Below are 26,110 nucleotides of genomic sequence, written 5' to 3'. Positions count from 1 at the left end.
AAGCTCAATCATACGAATTTATTCTAAGACATAAATAAACAACAATGTACTGAGACCTGGACTCATGGACCAGAAGACCTTCTTTCCTTGTCTGCTTTATTATATTCTTTTAAATTCTAATCTGTATTATCATAACATATTGTACTTCTTTTATATATTTTCCTTTTTTATATTTCATGTACTTTGAATTGCAACTTGGGGTAATGTGATCATGTCTTTGTCTTTCCTGATGTTCTGTGTCCACGAGCTTTTGTCTTCACAATGCTGTTGTGTTGATGTGTTTTAATGTCTATGCTCATATAGTACGTGGTTAATTATTCTTATATGTGTTATGTTTTCATATCACATCACATCAACCTGCTGTCATGGTGTGCTGTCATGGTTGTGCTGTTTTACTTATCTGTGCTTATGAATTTGTTTATGAATACCATCAACCTGCCAGGGACTGCAGATGAAAATGAGCCTGCCCTGTAGGCTAAACCTGGCTCATTAACATGAAGGACTCTGGAGCTCATGTTAATAATGTGCACTGATCCTTCCTTAAATACAATAAAAAAAACAAAAAACAAATAAACACATACTTTGATTTCCCTAGTAAGTGTTCATTAAACTCCAAACACAACAGAACAGGTGATTAATACAAGTTTGTTTAAAGATATTTTAAAAACAGCAAAAATATGTTTTTCACTTTTCAAACGAGCTAACAATGGTTTTATTTTGAAAATATTCATGTTCAGACCGGAAGCCGTCTGTGTATCTGCGGCTGTCCGTTGCTCGTCGGTCCGGGTCAGTGTTGACAGTGCGATGGATGAGAGAAACCATATAAAACCAGCTGGATTTAATAACTTTAGTCCTTCATGTGAGTGTTTCTCTGCTTCTCTTTAAATCTTTAACTGCTCTCAGTTTACAAACGTTGTTGAAACGAGTCAGCTAACTGGCGGAGTTAGCACAAGTTAGCTAGCAAGCTTCAGTACGCAGCAACTTTATTAAACGTTAGCTAACGTTTAGAGCTGAAACGAAAACGAAACGTTCACTCTCATCTCGAATAACAAGCCGGTTTTATTCATGACTGTCTTATTTTATTAGTGTTCTAATACTGAGCTGGTCTTGTGTTAATTTTTTAAATTTAAAACTGAATGTGAATTTTGCGCTGAACTACTTAAAACAAGTGTGAAAGCTGCAGCTCGACCAAAACAACGTAAATGACTCATCAGAATCTTTTTTAAAATGGAGATTCTTGACGCGAATCTGTAGTTTTATCATTTTAACTTTCCTCCAGTAAGTGAGCAGGTTTGTTTTATGACGTTAAAAAAAATACACAACTCTTCGGAGATGGACTGTTTCAGAAATGGGCACCTCCCACCAAACTCCATGAAGTTTTAACCTCATTTTAGTGAAACCTGGGGTCTCGGTTTTAAGATCTCGTCATAAAAATACCAACACAATTCTGTCCAGGTGAAGGTTTAATATCAGGTGTACTATCAGGACAAAGGTATGTGGACACTTGTGTCAAGTAAGTATAAAATACACCCAGGTTTAAAGATGTTGTGTTGTAGGAATATAAGCTTCTACCCACCAAACTCTATTAAGATTTTACCTAATTTTAGCTGCTTTCTAAATGTGTTATTGTACTAGTAGAAAAGTATCTATTTGCGTGAGGAACTAGTTTTGTTTAATCCTTAAAACATAGTAATGTCAAAAATTCTTTATTGTAAGAATGAGCACCTCCCACCAAACTCCATTAACTATCCATCCAATTTTAGTGAAACCTGATCCCATGTTGAGATCTGGTGCTAAAAAGACAAACTAAATTCAGTCCAGATTAAAGTTTAATATCAGATATTATATATGGACAGCATTATATGGACCAACCTTGTTAAATAGGAGCAGTAATTCATAAAAGAATGCTCACATGTTCAAGGATGTTCTGTAGTAGAGACAGAAATCCTGCCACCAAACTCCATTCACTTTTATCCTATTTCTAGCTGCGTTCTCAAAAAGTCAGTCCTGTTTGTTTGTAATAATCAAACAGACAACACGAACAAATGAAGATGTGTTAGTACGTAATGTGGCCACAAGTATGTGGACAGTTAATATGTGTATATATACAAATAAAAACAAGATGGATACTGTAGCTCGGCCCAATATCAGTGATTAAACCAGTGCTGTATGTAGTTGTAGTATATGAGGAGAAGCTGTTTGAGCTCTCGATCATTGTTCCTCAGTGAGTTCATGTCGTACATTTGTCACGTACAGTATGAAGCTACGTGTTCGGATCAACCGGCAGACCAGCAGGGTGGAGTTACTGGGAGAAGATCCCAGTTTGAAGGAGCTCATCGATCACATCAAGGAGAACGTTTTGTGTTCTCATGGACTCAGGTCAGAACTCTGATATAGTTTTTCTTCCACATCATCATCCCACCTCATATTACAGTGCAGGCAGCAGATTTGACCTCCCTGAAGTGAAACAGAGTTTTGTGTTTCTCTCTCAGTGCAGAAGCAGAGTTCAGTTTGTCTCTGAACGGCTCAGAGCTTCTGTCAGACGCCGGTCAGACTCTGTCGTCCTGCGGCATCGTCTCCGGAGACCTGATCTGTGTCATCCTGCCTGAATCTGCAGCCGCCAGCGCCAACCACATGGAGAACCAGAGAGAAGAGCAGAACCAGCAGACAGCTGCCATGACGTCCAACCAGGTGAGGGGAAGCATCTGGTGAAGACGTGCTGTGGTGGAGGAAGTACTCTGGTAGTAAGAGATGTGAACATAGTGGAGAAGAAAACAGGATAACAACAACATGGCTGCACTCTGACACAGAAACAGACTGCTAACGTAACAGAGCTGTATGAAGTGACAGCTAGCCTGTTAGCTCGCTGAGGCTAAAAACTAAAGCTAAGTTTAGTTATTGATCAAAATGAGTTTTAAATGTCGTTCACTGAAGTCAAAAGCAGGATTGGAGCGTGGCACGTATAGAAGCAGTTGTTGCTCAGTGTGGTGGATCCTGACAGTGCTGCTGTGTTTGAACGTCTCTGTTAATCAGCCCAGCAGCAGTGGCGGCGGTGGCAACAGCAGCGGTGGCGGTAGCAGCAGCGGTGGCGGTGTTGGCAGCAGCAGCAGTGGTGGTGGCGGTGTTGGCAGCAGCAGCGGTGGCAGCAGCAGCGGTGGCCCTGCTGCCCTCACAGAGTCTGAGGAGGCCCCTGACATGTTGAACTGTGAACCTTTGGCCTCCAGCTGGGAGCCGATGCTGTGCAGCGAGGCCGAGGACGGTGAGGCTCCTCTGGCTCTGGAGCTGCTCTACCACTGCGCCCAGGTGACGAGTCCCAGCGAAGCCGTGGTGGTGGCCGGGAACCGTCTGATGCTGGAGACCGGCTTCGTCCCTCAGGTGAGCTTGCAGACAACATGGAGGCCTCTCACTGAGTAACTTTGTAAAATGGAGTCTTGCAGTTAAAGGATGAATCAGTGTCTGTGTTGTGTGTGTGTGCCGGGCTGTGAGCTGAACACCGGTGAGATGCCTGCAGGGTGGAGGTCAGCGGGTGGAGTCTACAAGCTGCAGTACACCCACCCTCTGTGTGACCACAGCCTGGTGACGGTGGTGACGGTGTGCATGGGCCCCGTGCTCGTCATCAACGGTGAGTTTATGGTCCAGCAGCCGTCTGACCAACACACACACAGTTACATTAACACGAGACACTTTATGTTCTCTGTTTTATACTTCTACTCCACTGTGACTCAGTGACAACATGTCATGAAGGACATTTACTCAAGTACTTTTTGAGGTACTTGTACTTTCAGTTTCTGTCACTTTGCAGTTCTTCTCCAGAGACAAAATGTAACTGAATACATTTATTTAAGTGCAGTTTTAAGGAACTTGTACTTTACTTGAAAAGAACAGTGAGAAGCTTTTAAACTCCTCTCTGTGTTTCCACTGTGAGACCTTTTCTCCTGATGCTCGTCCTCTTCTTCGCTCTGCAGCGGTTCTGAAGGTGAACCAAACCGTGGAGACGGTCCGCAAGCTGTGTCTGAACCCCGCCAGCTACGTGACCGACGAGTGGCCAGGTAGAAGAGCTCTGATTGGCTGATGACAGTAGTGTGAGAGCTTCTGTGAATAACCAGCCTGATGTCACGTCTCTGTTGTTGTTCAGGAGACGGCGCCGCCGCAGCGTTCAAAGATCTGAAGAAACTGTCCCGGATCTTCAAAGACCAGCTGGCGTACCCGCTGATCGCTGCAGCCAGAGCAGGTAAACACTCACCTCAGCACGTCTGATGGATTACTGCGTCTCTGTTCAGCCACCAGCTTCAGTCTGACTTGATCAAATCATTTAATAAAGGAGCGTTTCATGAAGCCACCAGCTGCTGGCTGAAAGACAGACGTCACTAATGATTATACGAGATTACAGGAATGATGAACAATAGTAACAAAGAATTAGTGATGTCATAGTGATGTCACTGTCGTCTGTCTCCAGCCATGGCTCTGCCGGTGGCGTTCGGTCTGGCCGCTCTTCCTCCAGAGCTCCTCCTCAGAGTCCTCAGACTGCTGGACGTCAGCTCAGTGGTGAGTCTGTCGTCAGTCTGCAGACACTTCAACGTGGCCACGGCCGACTCCACGCTGTGGAGACACCTGTTCCGCCGAGACTTCACAGGTAAGACCGCCCGCGCTGTACAGGTGACGTGTCACAGAAGCATCTCCAGTTTATCTTCTAACTAATAAATGAATCCACTGCTCTGTGTTGTGCTTCAGATTCAGATCCCAGCAGACCCAGAGACACAGACTGGAAGGAGGTGAGCAACACACACCCACACCCACACACACACACACACACACACACACAGTCAGCTGGTTTGCAGGTGAAGGTGTAGTTCCTGGTGTTGCCTTCAGGTGGCAGTGAATCGTTCTGTAGTGCTGATGTGCAAATTCAAAATGACTTCCATCACAAATGAATCTGATGATGTCAACCTGTCTCAGTTAGTCATTGATTAAAGATGATAATGATTTATTAATTATTGATTATATACTCAACAGAATAAAGGCTTCAGATTGTATTCTGACGTGTTTTTCTCTCCTCAGCTTTACAAAAGGTTTCATAAGATCCGTTTTGACCTCCGACGCGCTCGCCATCATTCCCTCCCTCCTTTCCACCGACACCCCCGAGACATCTTCCACCCCGCCCCCCTCCACCCGCCTCTGCCCGGTATCATCGGGGGCGAGTACGACCAGAGACCGAACCTCCCGCACGGCCTCTTCCCCCGACCTCGCCACGACCCCATCGGTCCTCATCGAGACCACGACAGACGACCTGTGACCGACTCGCGCAGGTTCAGACCGCTGGGAGGACGACCCACAGACGTGCGGCGAGGTTTCATCTGATGATTGTTCTTCTTCTGCAGAAATAAAACATGTGAACAGCAGGAGTGTTGGTTTGTTGTAGACAGATGTTGGTGTTGTGTGTGTGTGTGTTTTCAGACAGACGGCTTCTGGAAGTATTTTAAAACAAAGCAGCAGGTCGACTGAACAAAAAGAACGCCGCTGTAAAACAAATAGAGTTCTGGATCTTTTTCACAGAATCAAAGAAAACATGTCAGAACTGAATCTTTTGTATTTTATTTCGTTTTTGTTTGTTTGTTTGTTTTTGATACTTTGGCCAAAATCGTCTTTTTGGAATAAATTTGGGAATCAACATGATTCAAGAACAAGATGAGCTGAAAAGATGTTTCCTGCATTAACTCATGTTCACATCCTGCGTCCTGTACGGGAGAGATTTAGTTCCACTGGAAACAAATAACAGTACCGTTTGAGTTCTGACTCAGAATTGTGTTAAAACGGGTCAGAACTGAAACATTTCTTTTACAGCGGCCTGAATGATCTGACTCGTGTCTCACTGTCTGAACATTCAGTGTTACCATGAAAACACTGGACTGACGGACAAAGACGTCAAAGACTTGAACCAGTGAAATAATCTGACACATTTAATGACGCCATCAGCACAGAGTCATTAAATAAAAGGTAACATGATAATTTTGTCTGTTGAGCTCATAATTTAACTTTGTTTCCTTTTTTATTTTGAAGATTTTGACTTATAAAGTAAAATGTTTGCAGAATTTAAGTTAAAATGTGGTTTTGTTTGTTTTTTAAGAGGGACAAAGCAGAATATCATCACATGTAATCCTTTGAATTGAGATCTTTTCATCTCTTTCATCTGTCAAAGTTTCATTTTGAGACACTAATAAAAGTTATGAGACTGAAATCTCAAAATTGACTTCTTATAATTTCACTTTAATAGTCAAAAAGTTGACTCATTATTATTATAACTTAGCTTTGACTTAGTAAACATTTTTGTTCACAACTTTTTAAATGAACAGTTCCTTCGTTCCTTATTATTATACATCAAACCATGTAAAATACATCTAAACCAGTTAATCTTTAACAACAGGACATTTTGATGTTAGTGCGGCTGCAGGAGGACGACGGCGTAAAGTTTTAATTAGAAAACACAAATAAAATAACAATAATATGGATTTTTTGTTTTGACCAGAACACACGGATTTAATATTTCAGACAGAACTAAAATGTAGAAAAAGCACCTGAATGCCACTTCTCTCGACCGGAGCTGAGGTTTACGAGGGACACGTGAAGGTAACAAGACGGTCAGCGCAACTCGTGAGACAATGACGTCATCTTTTGTCTTCGAACAAAGGGTGCGCTCGTTTGATCAGCCCGGATCACCAGCAACGAGGACCCGTGTGGGCGGGCGGTTCGCCACCAGGTCCTGTGACCTGATGAGTAATCTCAGCTGTGTTATCACCTGAGCTCCAGGTGTTTTTATGACAGGTAAACAGGGGGATTATCCCAGATGTTGTCACGACTGTTTAATTTGAAGCGTCCCAGGATCTACAGGGTCACATAAATCGATGTAACACCTGTTTGTTATTTTTTAACCGACGGAGAATTTAATGTGAAACAGGTCGTGATGATTCACCGGAGCGGGTCAGTACAGCCCGGTCCACCGGGTCGTCCCTCCAGCGAACCACCGAGAGTCTCCTGAGACCCTCCGGTAATTATTCCGTCATATAACAGAAGTTAAACAGAGAAAGAGTCCGGAGTAAGTCCCGGCTAATGTTAGCTAGCTCTAACAGTAGTTAACTTAGCCCTCTCAGCGGCCGGATGCTAATTTAAACACAGTCCGCAAACCGAGGAGCGAACTTTTAACTAATTAACAGGTTGTTGACGAGTTCACATGTTAATCTCCTCCTCCTCTCCTCCGGGCGGGCGGGGACTCGGTCCTGCTCATACCGCCTAGCAGCTAATGTGACGGGGGTGCGTTTGATTCATGAGCCGCTGAGCACCGGAAGACAGAAAACAGATTCACTCTCGAGATTTTACTGAACAAAATAGATTAAATTTGAAGAATAAAATTGATCGACATCGACAATAATCGTTAATTGAACCCTAAGGTGCAGCAGAATGTTTATTTATTAAGTCGTTGTTATAAAGCTCTGGCGCGGTCACTGAATGCTCCGGCTGACGGGATCGTCTGTAACACCTGTGTGAGCGTGTGACCGGTGTTTCAGGTGCTCTGGCCCTTTAAGAGCCTCGTGTTGTTACAGGAAGTGTGAGGGGTGTTTCCAGCTGATCTGCACAACAGAAGGACCACAGTCTCCCTCAGCTGCCCGACCTACCTGCTCCTGCCCCGGGTACCTCAGCAGAGCCGACCGGTCCCGGCCCCCGGCAGGTCCGCAGCGCCACACCGAGGCTCTGATCCGGGATTCATTTCAGGCCCCCCCCCTCCTGCTGCTGCTGCTCCCCGCTCCTGCGCTCCTCTTAGCCGCCTGCTAGCTGCCGTGAACCGGTGCCGTCGGTAGCTGTTAGCCCGGACTGTCATGATCCCAGCTCGGAGATGGCGTCCTTCCCCGGTTTGTGTAAGGCTGTCGGGCCAGCGGAGGAGGAGAACGGAGAGCTGGACGGCTCCCTGCAGCAGATGCTGAAGGCCATCGCCGACGAGAGGAACCGACTGAACATCCGCCAGGAGGTCAGCGGACTGGGTGAGCTGCTGCGCCCGCTCCGTGTGCACTGTGGCCCGGACACGAGCTCCGTGTCGGGGTCCCCTGCTCCGGTCTGAACGCTGTCATCCCGGAACATTAACGTGTTTGTTAATCAACGATGAGTAAAGCTGAGGCCTCACAACTCCTCCGTTACTTTACTCACCTGTCAAGGTGTGACTGAGGGTCCAAAGTAACTGAGTACTTTTACTCAACTAGTCTCAGGATGTGAGCACTGATGGAAAGTAACTGATTACTTCCCATTTTCTGCTACTTTCTATACAGCTCCACTACATCTGAGTGAGGAAATGGAACTAAATACATTTACACAAGTACTTTTTACTAAAGTACAGTTTTAAGATATTTCTACTATTTCCATTTTCTGGTAGTTAATATTTCTACTCCACTACATCTGAGTAATTGAATGTAACTAATACTTTTACTCAACTGGTTTGAAGATGTGACTGAGGGTCGAAAGTAACTGATTACTTTCCATTTCCTGCTACTTTCATGTACATGTACGCAAGTGATTTACTTAAATACTTTTTTGAGGTACTTTACTTGAGTATTTCCATTCTGTTACTTTACTCTTCCTCTCTTCTACAGATTTAGAGGCAGATAATGTACTTTTTTTTACTCCACTACATTTATTTGATAACTTTAGTTACTTTACAGATTACAGATTACATTCTGCAGCAGAGCCAAAGACGCACATTTACAAATCAATTTATTTCAAATCAATAATCAGAAAAAAGCTTAATGTCAAACTAATTGTCTCATAATATTATAGAGGATTAAAACTGCCAGAAATAAATCAATAAATGTTTCTGTGAATAAATATAAATAAAACATAACAATATAACATAACATTAAAAACACAAAAGTAACATTTACAATAACTGGAGGCATTGATTAGTTTATGTGCCTTTAATTGATTTATTGTATTTGTTGATTTACACTTTGTTTCTGTATTTTTGTTTCATCTCAGGAATACAGAAAAAAAAACAGGAATTAAAACATAAAATACAGAATGAATCACTAAATAAAGTAGAAAATGAAATGCTAAAAATAATAAACAAGATCATTCAAAACAAAAGTAAATTCAGACGCAGCTGACAGAGTGTGTCTGTGTGCGTGTGTGCGTATGTGTGTGTGTGTGTGAGGATAATGCGTCTCTGTTCTCTCGGTGACTTCATCACAGCTCACAGGCTTCAGTTTATCTGCTCGTCTTCAGCAGCTGCAGCACATCAACATTTAATCACTCTGATCAATAATCTGATCAATAATCTGATCAGTACTTTGATCAGTAGATTCCATCTCAACTCCTCAGACGGCCTGAGACACTTCACCTTCACCAGAGTGTAACTTTACTGTCGGTCTGTGTGGGACACAGTAGAGCGTATACCTCCACCAGGGCCCAACACTGCCCTGTAATTCATTAAACCTGAACCCATATAATCAGAAAACCCATTCAGAACCGCTGGATCAGAACTTTTATTAGGATCCAGCTGAAGTCGCTCTCACTGACAGAGACCAGCCGTCTGAACACACCTGAGACACACATGGAGGATTTATTCTGAGAAGACGAACAGATAAAGAAAAGTGTCACACGATGTTAAAGAACGAGAGAGAAGCTCCAGAAGTTACTGAGTTCTGTTCTGAGCCCGGACCAGAGTCAACCAGCACACCTAGCATGTATCAGAACCAGTAGAACCGTCTGTGTGACATCACTGTCCTGTCCGAGCCTTTAGATCAGAACACATGACATGAGATCATTTCCACTATCTTGGACTCGGCTTGTCAGACGTCAGCTGACTGTCTGTCAGCGCCGGGGAGGAGCTGATGACTGGACTGGACCTCTGGTTCTGAAGTGTTGCTGTGGAGCGGGTTGAGCTCAGACTTCTAGGTGAGCGGCCATCTTGTTGTCTCACAGCTGTGTTGTGTCTGGAGCCTGCTGGTCCTGGTCCCTGCTGGTCCTGGTCCCTGCTGGTCCTGGTCCCTGGTGGTCCTGGTCCCTGGTGGTTCTGGTCCCTGCTGGTCCTGGTCCCTGCTGGTCCTGGTCCCTGGTGGTCCTGGTCCCTGGTGGTCCTGGTCCCTGGTGGTCCTGGTCCCTGGTGGTTCTGGTCCCTGGTGGTCCTGGTCCCTGCTGGTCCTGGTCCCTGGTGGTTCTGGTCCCTGGTGGTCCTGGTCCCTGCTGGTCCTGGTCCCTGGTGGTTCTGGTCCCTGGTGGTCCTGGTCCCTGCTGGTCCTGGTCCCTGGTGGTCCTGGTCCCTGGTGGTCCTGGTCCCTGCTGGTCCTGGTCCCTAATGGTTCTGGTCCCTGCTGGTCCTGGTCCCTGCTGGTCCTGGTCCCTGGTGGTCCTGGTCCCTGCTGGTCCTGGTCCCTGGTGGTTCTGGTCCCTGCTGGTCCTGGTCCCTGGTGGTTCTGGTCCCTGCTGGTTCTGGTCCCTGCTGGTCCTGGTCCCTGCTGGTCCTGGTCCCTGGTGGTTCTGGTCCCTGCTGGTCCTGGTCCCTGGTGGTCCTGGTCCCTGCTGGTCCTGGTCCCTGGTGGTTCTGGTCCCTGCTGGTTCTGGTCCCTGCTGGTCCTGGTCCCTGGTGGTTCTGGTCCCTGCTGGTCCTGGTCCCTGCTGGTCCTGGTCCCTGCTGGTCCTGGTCCCTGGTGGTTCTGGTCCCTGCTGGTTCTGGTCCCTGGTGGTCCTCTGTGACCCAGGTCTGCACTACAGACTCACTAACGCTTTATCCCAGCTTGAGTCTTGTTCTGGAGGTTTGGGTCCAGCGGTTCTGTCTGTGCCGGTCTGTTCTGTGGCTGCAGATCTTGTCTGAACCTTCTTTTCCTCCAGCTGAGCTCCAGAGACGATGTGGATGATTCAGGTTTAATTACCTGCTGGGTCTCCGGTGTGTCGCTCTGCTGCCTGCTATAAATACACCCACATCAGCGGACGCCGTTCTGTTCTGATCGATCGATAAAAGCAGCTCTGGGATCTGCTGTTCGCACGCTGCTGACGTGACCGAGCGCCGTGTTACAGTACAGTAAAAATATCGTCTGACTCACTCGGATTATTACAAATCCTGCTGAATATTTAATGCAGCTGCTGAAGTTTGATTCAGTGTCTTTGTGAAGCCTCGTCTTCATTTCAGCCTCCAGCATGAAGCTGCGTCCTGCTGGATGTGTGTGTGTGTGTGTGTGTGTGTGTGTGTGTGTGTGTGTGCAGACAGAAGGACGGCTCAGTGGGGGGGCTCCCATCTGTTTACATTGAGCTGTGTTTGTGTAGCTGCCTGTAGATAACGTTCACGTGTTCAGACCGTGACGCTGATGAAGTGTCTGTAAATACGGCTGCGACCCGACGATCACCGTCGCCGGCGGCTCATCTGCTGATTCATCCTTTCTACAGTAAAAAGACGTCTTCAAACGGCTTCAGCCTCACAGCAGAAGTGTCGTCAGTCACTGTGGAAGAAGAAGCAGGAAGCAGAGAATGTTTGACAGCGTTTCTGGAGATCAGTGATCAAAATAGTCGATGATTAACTTTCTTTCCGTTGACTTGTCGTTGCAGCTCTGTAGAGACGTGAAGTCTGTAGTCCTGAAACAGAATCCAGTGAGCACAAATCCACAGACAGACCAAGTGATTTTAAGTTCATCTGTGAAAATGAAGGTGTCTGTCTAATAAACTTGTGTTTGTCACAGAGATTATATCCTGCAGGATGATGCTAACTGCAGTTAGCGACTGAAACACGTCATCATGTCAGACTGTCGACACACGAGCAGGCAGCTGTGATACGACGACACACTTGATAATATAAAAGTGACTGAAGAGACGAACACGCCTCACGTCAACCAAACTCCATGCAGTTTAATCCAGATTTAAAATACTGTGTGGATATATGACGAGTGTTCAGACGTGGACGGCGTGTTTGAACCCTGCAGGAGATGAATCCTGTCGTCACGCCTGCTGTTTGTCATCAGTTCCACCATCACATGACACGTTCACGCCGTCATTCGTTCAGCCTGAACACATGACGGAGGCGACGCAGTCAGAAGTCACATGGGTCGGAACAGAACCTCTGTATTTAAAGAAAAGTTTCAGAAGCTGGGAAGTGAAATGAGTTGTGAGTCAGAAGTGAAGACGTTACTGCAGTTGTTATAATCACAACTTAAATCATTCTAAAGGTTCCCTCAGTCTGAGTGGTTCCAACCTTTTTACTATGTGGCCTCTTAAAACAGAGAGATATGTTCTACATATATACACTTAGTTCCACTAGCAGGTAGATTTGATATTTTATGGGGTCCTTTGAGTTGTGTCCCGGGTCGTGAAGCGGTGAACGGGTCAATGATTGTCAAGAAAAGTGTGATAAAACATTTTGGTCTCCTCTGTGGATGGTTTGGTTTCCTGTTTCCAGTTAGTGAACTACTGCTCCAGGTAGTTCTTGTGGTCACTGAGGATGTTCTGAAGGTCTGCAAGGTGGTTCTTGGGATCAGGGGGTCCTTTAGGAGGTTCTGGGGTCTGTTGGTTGTTCTACTGACCATTAGGAGAGTTCTAACGACCCTTTAGGTGTTTTAGTGATCATGAAGGGGTTCTATTGTTAATTTAAGAAAGTTCTAGTGATAATTTAGCAGGTTCTGGTCACGGAGAAGGTTCTAGAGGTCCTGTTGTGGGTTGTGGTGGTCTGAGAAGTTCTTCTGGTTCCTTTGGAGTGTTTTAGTCGTCCTTCAGGAGTTTGTAGACCTCTCTGAACGTCCTCTGGGTGGTTCTTAGGAAGTCCAACTGGTTTGTTGCCACTTTGAGAACAACTTTCTGATTCTACTCGATTAACATGTTTAATGTGGAACTTTTACTTGTTACAGAGTATTTAAACTGTGTGGTTCCTGTACTTCTACTGCATTAAAGGCTCTGAATACTTTACCCACCAGTGAAGTCTCTACTAATTCTCAAAGTGACTCCAGTGGTCAGTAAGAAGGAGTTCGAGGTTCTGGTGGTCTTTCAGGTGGTTCTAGTGGTTCTGATGGTTTTTAGGTGGTTCTTGAGGTTGTTGATTGTCTTTGAAGTAACTTGTTAGATAACAATTTCCGCCAACGTCGTGACAAAATAACTCTTATTAATAAATGATAACAGACTCTGAGCTGTGGTAGAATCTGAACTTTTGACCCGGTGTCTCAGGCACCGCTGGAGGTTTCGGTCCATCCCTCCATCCATCCTCCGGTTCATCCTCTCATCCAGGTCACTGGAGCTGTGACGGAGCACCAGCCCGCTCCCACCAAGTCTTATATAAGTGATGAAGAACCCGACAGGACGAAGCGGCTCGTGATATTTCCCCCCCGGTGCCGGCAGCCATAGATTTTGGGTGATTCAGCTCACTTTCATCAGACGCTGAGTGATGGTGCGCCGGCTTCATCACACAGTTGATGTATTTTTAAAACGGGATGCGCAGCTATAAATAGAGCAGGACTTCATGGTCGACTCTGAGGCTGCTGCACAGCGGCTTCACTCCAGATCAACACGGACGCTCAGCAGACAATCAAACTTTTAACACCTTTAAATGAAACTTTAAAAACCAGAACAACCAGAATAAAGACACGAGAGTGAGATGAGAATATAGATATACAGTAAAACAACCGTTATTATAGATTCTGTTACTCGAGCATTAATGTGAGTGTTTTCACGGTCTGGCTCATTTTAACGACTTTAGATACTGAAGACAAAAAGCCGGTTAAGTGGACGTCGAGTTCTTCTGGCTCGAGTGTTTCTGGAAGCTTCTGGTGTTCTGTTGGCCAGCGGGTCGTGTTCACGTCTCACCTCCGTCCCAGAAGAGCGTCCTTCATGCCAAGTCTGTCTGGACGGAGGCCAGAGGTCGTTTCCCCTCTACAACCAGAGCTGTGATTGGCTGTGGGCCTGAACACAGAGCTGTGATTGGCTGTCGGCCTGAATGCAGAGCTGTGATTGGCTGTGGGCCTGAATGCAGAGCTGTGATTGGCTGTGGGCCTGAACACAGAGCTGTGATTGGCTGTGGGCCTGAACGCAGAGCTGTGATTGGCTGTGGGCCTCAACGCAGAGCTGTGATTGGCAGTGGGCCTGAACGCAGAGCTGTGATTGGCTGTGGGCCTGAACGCAGACCTGTGATTGGCTGTGGGCCTGAACGCAGAGCTGTGATTGGCTGTGGGCCTGAACGCAGAGCTGTGATTGGCTGTGGGCCTGAACGCAGAGCTGTGATTGGCTGTGGGCCTGAACGCAGAGCTGTGATTGGCTGTGGGCCTGAACGCAGAGCTGTGATTGGCTGTGGGCCTGAACGCAGAGCTGTGATTGGCTGTGGGCCTGAACCCAGAGCTGTGATTGGCTGTGGGCCTGAACGCAGAGCTGTGATTGGCTGTGGGCCTCAACGCAGACCTGTGATTGGCAGTGGGCCTCAACGCAGAGCTGTGATTGGCTGTGGGCCTGAACGCAGAGCCGTGATTGGCTGTGGGCCTCAACGCAGAGCTGTGATTGGCTGTGGGCCTGAACACAGAGCTGTGATTGGCTGTGGGCCTCAACGCAGAGCTGTGATTGGCTGTTGGCCTCAACGCAGAGCTGTGATTGGCTGTGGGCCTGAACACAGAGCCGTGATTGGCTGTGGGCCTGAACACAGAGCCGTGATTGGCTGTCGGCCTGAACACAGAGCTGATTTAATGTCCTGGTCTGATGGGAAGTCTCTTATCTGAAAATCAAATGGTTGCATTCCATCACAGACTACAGTTCCCATGATGCAGTAGCACTTCCATCACAATGATGATATTAATCATAATAAATGTAACATTGTCCTCCACAGGCTTCCGTACATACGGAGTGATACTCTTAAAGAACAGTGGATGTGTGAGTCGTCGCTGTGTATCTCACGTTGTTCCACCAGGTGACCTTCAGGTGTTTAAATGAATCAAAGCTGATGAGATCAAAGCAAACGAGGTTAATCGTCACAGTCCAGCATTTAATTAACCTAATTCAACTCCAGCCTGCACAATTAAATCAGACTGTGTTTTTTTTTCTGGTCTCTGAATGAATCCTGTCAAACTCACAAGTAAATCCAATCATAAGTTCTGGAGGTCCGGGCCCGTTTTATATTCTTCGTGCTCATCGTGTGTCGTCACTCTGAGCTGCTGTCGATAAAGTTACACCTGATGAAGTTAATCAGCACCGACCCGGTGCAGCTCGTCCTGATGAAGGCAGCTGACGTGTTCTGATGAGGATCAAAGGTGAACGAGATTATGTGCAGTTAAAGACACATAGTGATGGTACTGACCGGTACTGACCGGTACTGACTGGTACTGACTGGTACTGACCGGTACTGACTGGTACTGACTGTTACTGACTGGTACCAGAGGAAACTCTGACAGCGTCGGCCATGTTGGTTGCACATAACTGACAGAATCTGAATAAAAAGCAAATCTATATTAAATAATGTTATAAAAGAATAAAGACTAGTGATAATAACAAATACATTAAAACATCATTATTGGAGATTTAAACTGTCCAGCTTGTTGCTGATTGGAGCTTCCAGCTGAACATGGAACCAATCACAGACAGTCGTACAGTCGGATCAGCACACAGGAATAAAACCGGATCTACTGAATGTAAATATGATGTTCAGGGTCAGACGGAGGTCCAGCTGCTCCGACAGGAAGTTTCACTAAATGCCATGTCATCCTCCGACTGGTTGCCTGGCAACAGTTGCCGGGCTGCAGGCAGGTGCAGAGCCCCCCCCCCCGAGGTGACGGAGGGCAGGTGGTCCACATCTGAAACGCCATCGACCGCAACTCAGCTTCCTCCACAGCGTAGGGGTCATTTTTCAAAATAAGAGCGTGCAACTGTAATAATCCAGCAGTGTGAATAATTGATCAGCTGTTTTATTGGCCGATTCAAACACAAGCCGGAGAGAAAGAGACTTCACACACCTTCACCTCCACCGAGGAAGAGTCTCATCTTCATCATGACGTGTTCATTTAGTCTGACACTGTTAATGTTATCGATCATTTCACAAGATTCAAAACAGGAAGGATCTTTAAAAGGAACAAATAAAGTCTGTAAAGTTTACAGTGAAGTTTTGTTTCAACATGAACAAACATGAGATGATCCAGTGGATCTGAGTGATGAGGAGGAGGCGGGTCGACTGACTGTCAGGATGGTTCTGATTCTGATTCTGTGTGTGTTTGTTCCTTCAGGCTGTTTTAAAGATGACCGCATCGTGTTCTGGACCTGGATGTTCTCCACGTACTTCATGGAGAAGTGGGCTCCTCGACAGGACGACATGCTGTTCTACGTCCGCAGGAAACTCGCCTACGTCGGCACGGACGACAGCGAGGGCAAAAAGGTGACGAGCGCTGATCCCCGATCAGCTCAGAGACGGAACGTTCATCAGTCATTCTCCTAATCGATTAATCAGTCCAGTCATTTATGAAGAACGTTCTGCTTCCAGGTTCTCAAACGTGTTTTAGCTTTATCAGTGAGGCTTCAATATAATTCTGTAGGATCTATCACATACAGAACATCCTCATTCAATCAATCAATCAAACTTTATTGATACAACACCTTTCAAACAAATCAAAGTGAGAGAACTTTCTGTTCTTCTGGTTTCCGACTCTCATTTGAAGACAGTTTCCTTCCACACGTCATCGACTAAATAATAAATCAGTTCACAGTGAAATAACTGAAAGATTAACAGTGACAGAGTTACAGGAGGTTGTGGGTTTGATTCCTGCAGGATGACTTTGTGATACAAAGACAATAAAAAACCCTCAGAACGGGTCAGAACTCGTCAGTTGGACCTTCTTGAAGAGCTCTGAAGCTCTGTAAGATAAACTATGAACTGACCTCTGAACAGATCGATGAGCACCTCTAATGTTACTGATGGACTTTAAGCATAATTTATCACATAAAACAGAAGAGCGATGATCAATAATCCGATCATCTAATCTGTAATCAAGACAAACAGTTTGAATCCGTTCAGATACAAAGTTGATTCCCTGAAATAAAAACTGCTACACGTCTTTATATGATGTGTTTTTAATAAACGTCTGTAGAATTTCTCCATCAGTGGTTAATTAACTCTGAGTTAAAACACGTGGAGGTCGTCTGTTCAGCGCTCGTCTCCTCCACATCTTTATTTAAACAGACCTGATGAAGCCTCTCGTCTGCAGGGAGATACGAGGTCTCCACGCCACGACGCATATCACTCACAGAGCATGTAGAGCGGGAGAGGTTGCCACGGCGACGCTGTGTGCGTGTGTGTGTGTGTGTGTTGATGGAGGAAACACACGGCAGTAAAACATCACAGAAGATCTTTTGTTAAACCATCTCGTCTCGTTTCAACAGCAGCAGATTGGAGTTCTCTGCTGATGTCGTGCAGATAAAAATAAAAATGGAGGCCGACACGATGTGTGAAATGTTTGAAATGTTTCTGCGTCTGTGTGGATGTTTCACTTCCTCCTGCCGTGAGCAGAGTCGATCGTGAGCGGACAATAAAACAGGATCGTGAAGTGAAAGTAGTTTATTTACTGTTTGTATTCAACGAGAGAAGTGATGAAAGAGAAGAACTCGTATTAAATATTTAATCACACACAACAGAAGATGTTGTTATCAAACGTCCACACACACGGTATTTGTTAAATATAGATAAAATTGAATGGAGTTTGGTTGATGTGAGGCGTGTTCATCGTTCATAATTACAGCTTCTATGTTGACGTGAACATTTTTACAGTCACAATAAGTTTATTAATCGTCAGCTGTTTAGATCAAATAATCATTTCAGGCAAACGTTGTCTGGTTCCATGTGAAGATTTGCTGCTTGTGTTTGTCATTTCTGCCAATAAATTAAGATTCTGAGTTTTGGTCTCTTGGTTGGAGAAGAGTAGTACTTTGAAGACGTCACTGGGAACCTGTGATGAGCATTTTATAGACTGAACCATTAATGGACTCGATGGGAATCGTTGTCCAGGATATTAAACAACTGAGTGTCTTTCTGGGTTTTTTAAACAAGACGTTGTTTGGACGCTGGAAGAATCGTCGTCATGTTCAGAACATGTTGTACACAGAGTGGCTGCATGTTTAATTTAGTCTGGATGTTGTCAGAGTAAAAGCAGCTCGTCCTCTGAGTCTCTGCGCTCCGTCTGACATCACGCTGCTGTGACAGGAAGTCTCCTGGATCCTGGACACCTGCACTCAGGTTGACCCGCAGCTGGTTCTGATGGAGCGTGTGGGCTGTGTTTCAGGTGGAGGTGGAGGTTTACAGGAGAGACTCCAAGAAGCTGCCCGGCCTCGGTGACCCCGACATCGACTGGGAGGAGAGCGTCTACCTGAACCTCATCCTGCAGAAGGTCGGTGACGCTTTCACAAAAACAAAGTTCTGGTTGTTGGTTCACCGACGATAACCTGAAATCTGTTCTGTCTTCCAGCTGGACTACGTGGTGACGTGTGCCGTCTGCACGCGCTCAGATGCAGGAGACATCCACATCCACAAGAAGAAATGTCAGGTAGGACTCCGGTTCTGGAGCTGCTCTCAGATCAGCTCAGCAGATTCAGGTCTCATTACTCATGTCTGCCATGTTTCACAGGAAGTGTTCGCGTCTCCCAGTAAACACGCCATGGACAGTAAAGGAGAGGAGTCCAAGATGAGCTACCCCAACATCTTCTTCATGATCGACAACTTTGAGGAGGTAAGTGCAGCCGGGTCACGCTCAGAACGACGTTAACCTTAAAGAGAAAGAGAGAAACATGCAGCCGCTTCACACGTCACTTCACTACATCGTACAGAGGAACACTGAGCTTATCACCACTACATCTATCTGACAGCTTAACACAAAGTAATGCAAATACATTGAAGGATACGATGAGTGTTGTCGTCCGCAGAACAGTTCTGGACACATCACTAACTGATCTCAGAGCAGATTTAAAGCCTCCACATGCAGTCAAACACTTCAGACAGGCTGCATGCTAATGTTGTTAGCTCAGCAGCTACAGTGAAGAGTTCAGCTTCAGTGTGGAAACAACAAACGCTCTGAATACTCGGCCTGCTCTGACTGAAGACGTCTGATCAACATCTTTGTCATGTTAAGCTGAAGTCCAGCTGGGGTTCTTCCACTACTGGCAGGTTCTGGACAGTTAAGAGCCCAAACTGGGACAGAAGTGTGAATGTAAGGGCCCGCGGATCAACTGATTAAATGTGAGAAACACTCCAAGTGGTCGTGATGCCTTCACTGACTCCACGGCAGCTGATGAGCAGATACAAGCTGCTTCTGGTTTACTGAAGTGTGACATGATGCTTTTTCTCTCCATTTAAAAACAAACTCCTGCATCAGCACCTTGTTTTATTGGTCGACTGCAGATCAGAGATTTCACCCCCGGGAGGAAATCGATGAGCAGCTTTTTGGTGCTCGGAGCGAAAAACAACTGTGTTCACAGTTAAACAAGTCGATGCCAACAGTCAGTGTGTGGAGACGACTCGGAGTACAGACAGGAAGTGAAGGGTTACTGGGTCTCCACAGGTGAAGTAACACATCTTTATTACCTGTGCAGGTGTTCAGCGACATGACGGTGGGCGAGGGGGAGATGGTGTGTGTGGAGCTGGTGGCGAGCGACAAGAGCAACACCTTCCAGGGCGTCATCTTCCAGGGCTCGATCCGCTACGAGGCGCTGAAGAAGGTCTACGACAACCGGGTGAGAGGCTGAGGGCCGGCAGCGCTCGGAGCTAAATGCTAACAGCAGCATGCTAACATGATACCGCTAAGTTTAGCAGGTGTAATGTTTACCATGTTCACCATCTGGCTAATGCTAATGCTAAATCATACATTTTGTTTGTGTCTCCATCTACAGTCCCTGAGGTGAAGAATGAGGTTTTATGCTCAAATTCATTTCGCTGGATTACAAGCTAATGTGCTAAATGATATCATGTTAATTTAGCTGTGCATGGGTTAGCATGCTAGCATTAGCAGTGTGATAAACTGCTGCTGGTTATATTGACGTAAGATTCTGAGCACAAGTTTTTAATAACTCAACTTTATTGTTGTTTAATACAAATTAAACCAAAAGAAACACTTTTTTTGTCTTCAGTATCTGGACATGATACTGTTAAAGCTAATGCTGCTATATCATGCTAACATTTTGAACACTGTTAACTAGAGAATCAAAACTGTTAGCATCTTGAAATGCTAACAGAAGCATGTTGTGATGCGAACATGGAAGAATCACTTCAGCTACTAAGGTCTTATAACATGTAATGCTAACATGCTAATGTTAGCAGGTCAGTGTTTATGTCTCAGTGCAGAAGGTTACTGTTAGCATATTGAACTTTTAATGCTAGCATTAAGCTAAATGGCTAATGTCACACAGGAGTTTTTATTGAATACTAAATAATATTAATGTCAACATCTGAAATGTTATTTTAACTTAATGTTTCTTGGATTAGTTTGATCTGAAAGCTCCGTTCTGCACTCAGCGTTGTGCTAATTACCAGACGTGTTCAGATTAAACACATATGTAACAGACACTCTGCTGTATCGGTCCTGACTCCATGTTGACGCTCTTCTCTGTGTGTTGTAGGTGAGCGTTGCTGCTAAGATGGCTCAGCGGATGTCGTTCGGCTTCTACAAGTACAACAACATGGAGTTTGTGAGGATGAAGGGTCCGCAGGGCAAAGGTCACGCTGAGATGGCCGTCAGCAGGGTGCCGACAGGTGACACCTCCCCCTGCGGCACCGAGGAGGACCAGGTGTCGCCGATGCACGAGAGGGTGAGGAGGCTTTTTATTCTAACAGTCTGTACTGTCACTGTGCAAAACCACAAAGCAGAGAATCGTCTCTCTGCTGCGTCGAACAGAATATAAGAAACAGACTCAGTTCAGCTCTGAGCTGGTGTTCAGAGTCCAGCCTGATGTTTGCACATTTCACAAGTCAGGAACTTCCACACTTCCCGTTTATCTGTTTACAAGTTGAGGCGTTTTTACTGACGAGCAGTTCGGCTTCACTTCCTCCTGTTTGTCTGCGGCTGCTGAGAAACAGAAGAGAATAAAAACCCAGAAGCCCTCAGTCGACTGTACAGCCTCCACACAGACACAGAATCAGGTCAGGATCAATAATAAATGCTGCTGGACCGGATTCTGCATCATTTAAGAGTCTGTCCTCCAGATGTGTCTCACAGTCGGCTGCTGGAGGTCACGATGAAACTACACATTCTTTTATTTATCGTAGATTCATATTTACCAGAACTGAGAATCAGCTGACTGGATTTAATCTTGTGGAACCAGCAGGAGACAGAACTGGACTCTGTTCTGAGCCCGCGGCAGCTGAACGGATTCGTCAATGAATCGATTAGTTGACTGGCAGAAAATCAAACAGCAACTATTTTGGTTTTTGATCAATTAAGTCAGATGCTCGAGTAAATCAATACATTTCTGATTTGTGGATATTAATCTGACAAAACAAGACATTCCTTTCTTTCTGTTTTTGAACATTTGATCGACCAAATGTATTAATTGACGATCAAAGTAATGATCCATCCGGCATGTGCAGAGTTCACGTTCATCGCTGTAACATCCTGTTTACAAGACTACAGTTTTGCTAAAAGTGTAAACGTGAAAACGACCCTGTTGTACACGGAGCTGCAGAAACTAAGAAGCTGCTGTGTGCGTGTCGGGCCAGTAGGAGGCGCTGTAACGCTGCCATTAAACACCAAAGAATAACGTCCGCCATCGCTCCCGTTGTCGTCCTGTCGGTGCAGCTGTCAGGCCGACAACGTCATTAAAGCTTTTCATAGGACGATATTCTGGAACTGGTTTCAAAGTTTTCAGTCCCCCAAAAACTGCAAAACATCTGCAGGATTTATGACATCACAGCTAGACAGTTTGCGCTCTGCTCCGTGACGATGCGTTCTGTCTCCACACGTCATCCTGCTGCGGGTCAGAACAGCTGTTGTCTCTCTGCAGGTGACGTCCTTCAGCACGCCTCCGACTCCGGAGAGGAACCGTCCCTCCTTCTTCTCTCCGTCTCTGAGACGGAAAGTTCCCCGAAACAGAAACGCGGAGATGAAGAAGTCTCACTCTGCCAACGACAGCGAGGAGTTCTTCAGGGAGGAGGAAGACGAAGGTACCGGATCACAAACTGGTTTCATCATTTAATGTTCTGTGAAGGTGTTCAGACATCAGCCTTCAGGTGATGAACCCGTCTTGATGTTTCAGATCTTCACACCACCACCAACCTGCGCTCTCGCTCTCTGTCGGGGACCGGTCGCTCGCTGGTCGGCTCCTGGCTCAAACTCAACCGGACCGAAGATTACTTCCTGCTCTACTCACACCTGACCTACGTCACGCTGCCGCTGCACCGCATCACCACAGGTGTGTTACCTGCCAACAGAACACCTGACTGATCAGTTCTGAAAGGAGACGGTGAACAGTGACAGGATGGGCTGCTTCTGTCACCAGACTCCATTAACAAATGTGTTGATTTAAAGAGTTGTTGAGTTAAAACAAACTTGATAACGTAGTGAAACTCTGACAGAATCATTAGTTTGTTTATCTGGATGTGATGTGATGAAAACAAAAACATCCTGACATGATTGTTAGAGGTTTTGAGTCAAAATGATTAAATATCTCATGATGTCAGAATGTGACATCACGGCGTTCTGTCTGTACTCCAGCTGACTGTGACATCACTCCTCTCTCAGACATCCTGGAGGTGCGGCAGAAGCCGATCCTGATGACATAGCCGAGCCGAGCCGAGCCGAGCCGAGCCGAGCCGGACTCCCTCAGAGCATCACTACCAAGTGCCTCCTGCATCGGGCCACAGACCACAGCAGCGCCCCCTGGTGTCCAACATCTGCTTCACCTGGAGACGAGTCGGAGGAGACGACCACAAACCAACCAGCCATTCGAGAAGTGCCTCTTCTTCTTTTCAGTTCCTGCTGCGTCCCAGGTCGTCTCCGTGGAAACGGGCCCGGCGTCGGGATCACATGACCTCGATGTGAAAAAACAAAAGGCATTGGCTGAACTCTGACCCGGAAGGAGGAGAAGTGAAGAATGTGTGTGTTCTTGTAAATATCCTGCTGCTTTACTCACTGAGACGCCTCGACCCAAGGGCCCGCTTCACCTTCTGGTTCTGTTCCACTCGTCCTGGATCTCGTGGAGTTTGTTTTCTTTTTTTTAATATATCTACTCAGACGTGAGGGGAGAACACAGAACATTTAGAACCCGCCGTCGTGTCGGGTCGGAACAGATATTTTCCCAGATTCTCTTTTAGGAAAAAGCCTCATCAGAACTTTAACTTTGTGTTCACGATTCTGACAGACGGAAGACCCGAAGTGCTCGAGTGCCACCGACATTATAAACCACACGCAGCATTTATCTTTGTGACGTTCAGCAGCTCGTTAACTGATGAGTTCGTTAAAGTCAGTGTTTTCTAAATGTTGAGTGACGGAGAAACTGGATTTAATCTTTATTCAGTCAAAAGTGACCGACGAGCTCGGCCGTCTGACGGAACCTGACGTCGTTCATCTGACAACGAGATGAAAACAAAGACATCCCGAAATTATTATCGTGTCATTAATGCTGTAAAATAAGTTGAGATCTGAAAATGATCTGTTAGAATCTGCAGTCGCTCAGGACGAGTTGCTCGAGATAATTACAGTCTCAAATAATGAGAAGTTGCCTCAAGATAACGAGTTAGAATCTCAAAACAGTAACTTAGTATCTGAAGATAATTAGTTAGTGTCTGACGATAACGACTTGGAACATGAGATCAGATTTAAAGTGACGCCATCGAGAAATATTTGCTCGTCACGACAGAATAATGTGAAAATAATTCGTCCTCGTCTCTTTATTTTGACTCCACATCACAAAGTCAGCTCAGTTTTGGACTTTCGGACTTCACTACGACGGTTGAGTTTCTCCACGGGTCTGTGACGGGTCAGAACCGACATGTTGGACCTATAAAGAAGTTTATTACACGTGCTGAAGTTCCGCCTCCACAAACAGAGAAGTTCTTGTTTGTTTGTTTGTTCCTTCACTTCTCGTTTGGACCCGAGCCGTGTGATGATTCGTCCCGTCGACTTTTTTCACCACAACAATAAAACAAAAAGACAAAAAAAAGAATCACAATAATCCAGCTTTGACTTTTTTACCGGCTCTTTGTTTAAAAACTGCGACTCACAAACTGGAAGTGACTTGAAAAACTACTGAAGTGACGACAGTGGAGGATGTTAAAGGGAAAACTGGGAATCGGTAAAAAAACGGGAAGTGACACAACGAAGCCGCCTGATTGGCTCCAGATGTTTGCTGATGTTTCCTCCTGCTGCGTCCTGAAGCCTTAAATCTGACTGTACGCAGCGTTTACGTCTTTCTCCTCCAACAAACTGTCAGACGGCGACCAGCGAGGCGTCCAAAGATCAACTCACTGCTCGTCTGCAGAGACACCAGAATCAGAACCGCCACGCTCCAACGTGATCCGAGAGTCACAACCAACGTCCGTCACAAACTCCCAGAGTCCCAATCTGTCCGTGCAGAGTTATAATCAATATATCAGAAAACATCAAACTTTAAATATTACAAGAAAATGAAACCGACATTTTCATAAAGATGAATTCTGATGATTTTGATTTAATTGTTTAAACATTCAGAGAAAAAATCTGAGCAGTTTGTTTGGGAGAGAAATCATGTCAGTGTGACGGACGAGACGATTTTAATCAGGATTTATTTGAGAATTTAAAAAAAAAATAATAATTAAATAAATAAATCAAATGTTCACCTCGATGGATCGGCTCTGAGAACTGTGACGAGCGTCTTCACTGTTTCTGGACACTTTGAACACTTCTTCTTTCCTTCTGACCATTTCTGAAGATATTCACATGGAAAGTTAGAATAATGAGTTTAATTTGCATCTTCTTTTTTCTTTCTATAAACTCAGTTAACAACTCAGATGACTGATTATTGATTATTGATTACAGGCTGGATGTTGCTGAGTGAATCGTTGAGCTTCTTCTCACTGTAGATTCAGAGACATCAGATACAAACTAATATAAAATAAATATGAAAACTCTTCTCAGTGAAATGTGAAGTATTAAAACACTAAACTGTCATTAAAGTCAGATGATGGTGGAAACATTTGACGTTGTTATTGATTAACCAAAGAGAACTGAAGTGAGCTCGTTGATTCATTTGTTACATTTTTATTTAGTTCTACTTTATTTAAATTGTCTGTAAACAGTGAAACCTCGTCTGCAGAGATCGACTGCTCACAACAGTCGAACACTTTTAATCTTTAATCATTAAATGGAAGTTGTGATTAAAGCTGAAGTGACTTTGACTCGGTCGCAGGTTCTGGTGTCTGGTGTCTTCACTGCAGTCAGTCAGTCAGCTGTTGTTATTGATCAGTTATTATCTGTGACTGGTCGTCAGTCAGAGACGAAGCCATCGATCAAAGTCAGTCAGTGTTTCTCTCTGTGAGCTCTTCCACCGGGACGAGTCGCCTCCTCAGTGTTGATGAAGACGATGATGATGATGATGATGTAGTTGATAGCTCCTCCAGCTGAATGTATCCACGCTGATCAATATAAACGACGGCTTTAACTGAGAAACGTTTGATACGAGCAGAATGACAGTTTGCACTGTAAAACGCTTTTAGAACCTTTTTGAAAACCTGTTTGTTAAAAACTTTTTCGTTGACGTGTTTTTACATCAATTCATCGCTGTGATCACGACACACACGCACAGACACACACACACACACACTCTGACGCACACAAACACTCTGACACTCACACACACTCAGACACACACACACACACACTCTGACACACACACACACACTCAGATGCACACACACACTCTGACACACTCACAGTAAACGTGCATGTTTTCATTCATTCTTCTGTTGCTTCGTCTCCAAACTGTGTGTACATTTAACTGTATTTATTTATTGAAATACACATTAGCAGAAAAAACTGACACGTGTGTTTTCTTGATTTCTGCATCATCAAGCACAAAAAGTTCTGACAGCAGAAGTCCTAAACGTGCTCATTAATAAAGAATAATGTGATTTAAATCACTGGATTAGAAGTATTGATGCTTCATGAGCTGATTTTAA

The 26,110-nt window shown here is 45.3% G+C and overlaps 3 protein-coding genes across 5 annotated transcripts in view; all 3 read left to right on the top strand.

Annotated features, from left to right (window-relative positions):
• The window catches only part of LOC115595755 (NACHT, LRR and PYD domains-containing protein 14-like), a 965,684-nt gene that overhangs the window by 168,363 nt on the left and 771,211 nt on the right, over positions 1-26,110 (top strand).
• On the top strand, positions 732-6,235 carry fbxo7 (F-box protein 7). 2 transcript variants are annotated; one of them, XM_030440594.1, is made up of 10 exons: positions 732-859; positions 2,257-2,379; positions 2,493-2,691; positions 3,034-3,375; positions 3,454-3,622; positions 3,966-4,049; positions 4,136-4,231; positions 4,457-4,633; positions 4,732-4,772; positions 5,059-6,235. In XM_030440594.1, exons 2-10 carry the CDS (start codon positions 2,258-2,260, stop codon positions 5,356-5,358), a joined length of 1,530 nt encoding a protein of 509 aa, XP_030296454.1. In that variant the 5' UTR covers positions 732-859; position 2,257; the 3' UTR covers positions 5,359-6,235. The 2 variants fall into 2 exon arrangements, with proteins under 2 accessions (XP_030296454.1, XP_030296456.1); XM_030440596.1 differs by lacking the exon at positions 732-859 and having other exon boundaries at positions 2,498-2,691.
• Positions 6,703-25,971, top strand: kiaa0930. Of its 2 annotated transcripts, none has more exons than XM_030440614.1 (11): positions 6,703-6,819; positions 7,596-8,030; positions 16,209-16,357; positions 18,255-18,359; positions 18,438-18,515; positions 18,597-18,698; positions 19,558-19,698; positions 20,581-20,769; positions 21,961-22,120; positions 22,213-22,368; positions 22,698-25,971. In XM_030440614.1, exons 2-11 carry the CDS (start codon positions 7,886-7,888, stop codon positions 22,736-22,738), a joined length of 1,266 nt encoding a protein of 421 aa, XP_030296474.1. In that variant the 5' UTR covers positions 6,703-6,819; positions 7,596-7,885; the 3' UTR covers positions 22,739-25,971. The 2 variants fall into 2 exon arrangements, with proteins under 2 accessions (XP_030296474.1, XP_030296473.1); XM_030440613.1 differs by having other exon boundaries at positions 6,748-7,042.

This window comes from Sparus aurata, chromosome 14 (assembly GCF_900880675.1).
Source record: "Sparus aurata chromosome 14, fSpaAur1.1, whole genome shotgun sequence".
In the NCBI taxonomy this organism is placed as follows: domain Eukaryota; kingdom Metazoa; phylum Chordata; class Actinopteri; order Spariformes; family Sparidae; genus Sparus; species Sparus aurata.
This window is presented reverse-complemented; position numbering and strand designations above follow the sequence as displayed.

Bases quoted from the DNA above. Each gene is read 5' to 3' on its own strand.
- fbxo7 (XM_030440594.1), top strand. From the start codon at position 2,258: ATGAAGCTACGTGTTCGGATCAACCGGCAGACCAGCAGGGTGGAGTTA. The intron at 3,376-3,453 runs GTGAGCTTGCAG...AGGATGAATCAG, and splicing joins AGACCGGCTTCGTCCCTCAG to TGTCTGTGTTGTGTGTGTGT. The intron at 4,773-5,058 runs GTGAGCAACACA...TTCTCTCCTCAG, and splicing joins GAGACACAGACTGGAAGGAG to CTTTACAAAAGGTTTCATAA.
- kiaa0930 (XM_030440614.1), top strand. From the start codon at position 7,886: ATGGCGTCCTTCCCCGGTTTGTGTAAGGCTGTCGGGCCAGCGGAGGAG. The intron at 8,031-16,208 runs GTGAGCTGCTGC...TTGTTCCTTCAG, and splicing joins CCAGGAGGTCAGCGGACTGG to GCTGTTTTAAAGATGACCGC. The intron at 18,516-18,596 runs GTAGGACTCCGG...CATGTTTCACAG, and splicing joins TCCACAAGAAGAAATGTCAG to GAAGTGTTCGCGTCTCCCAG.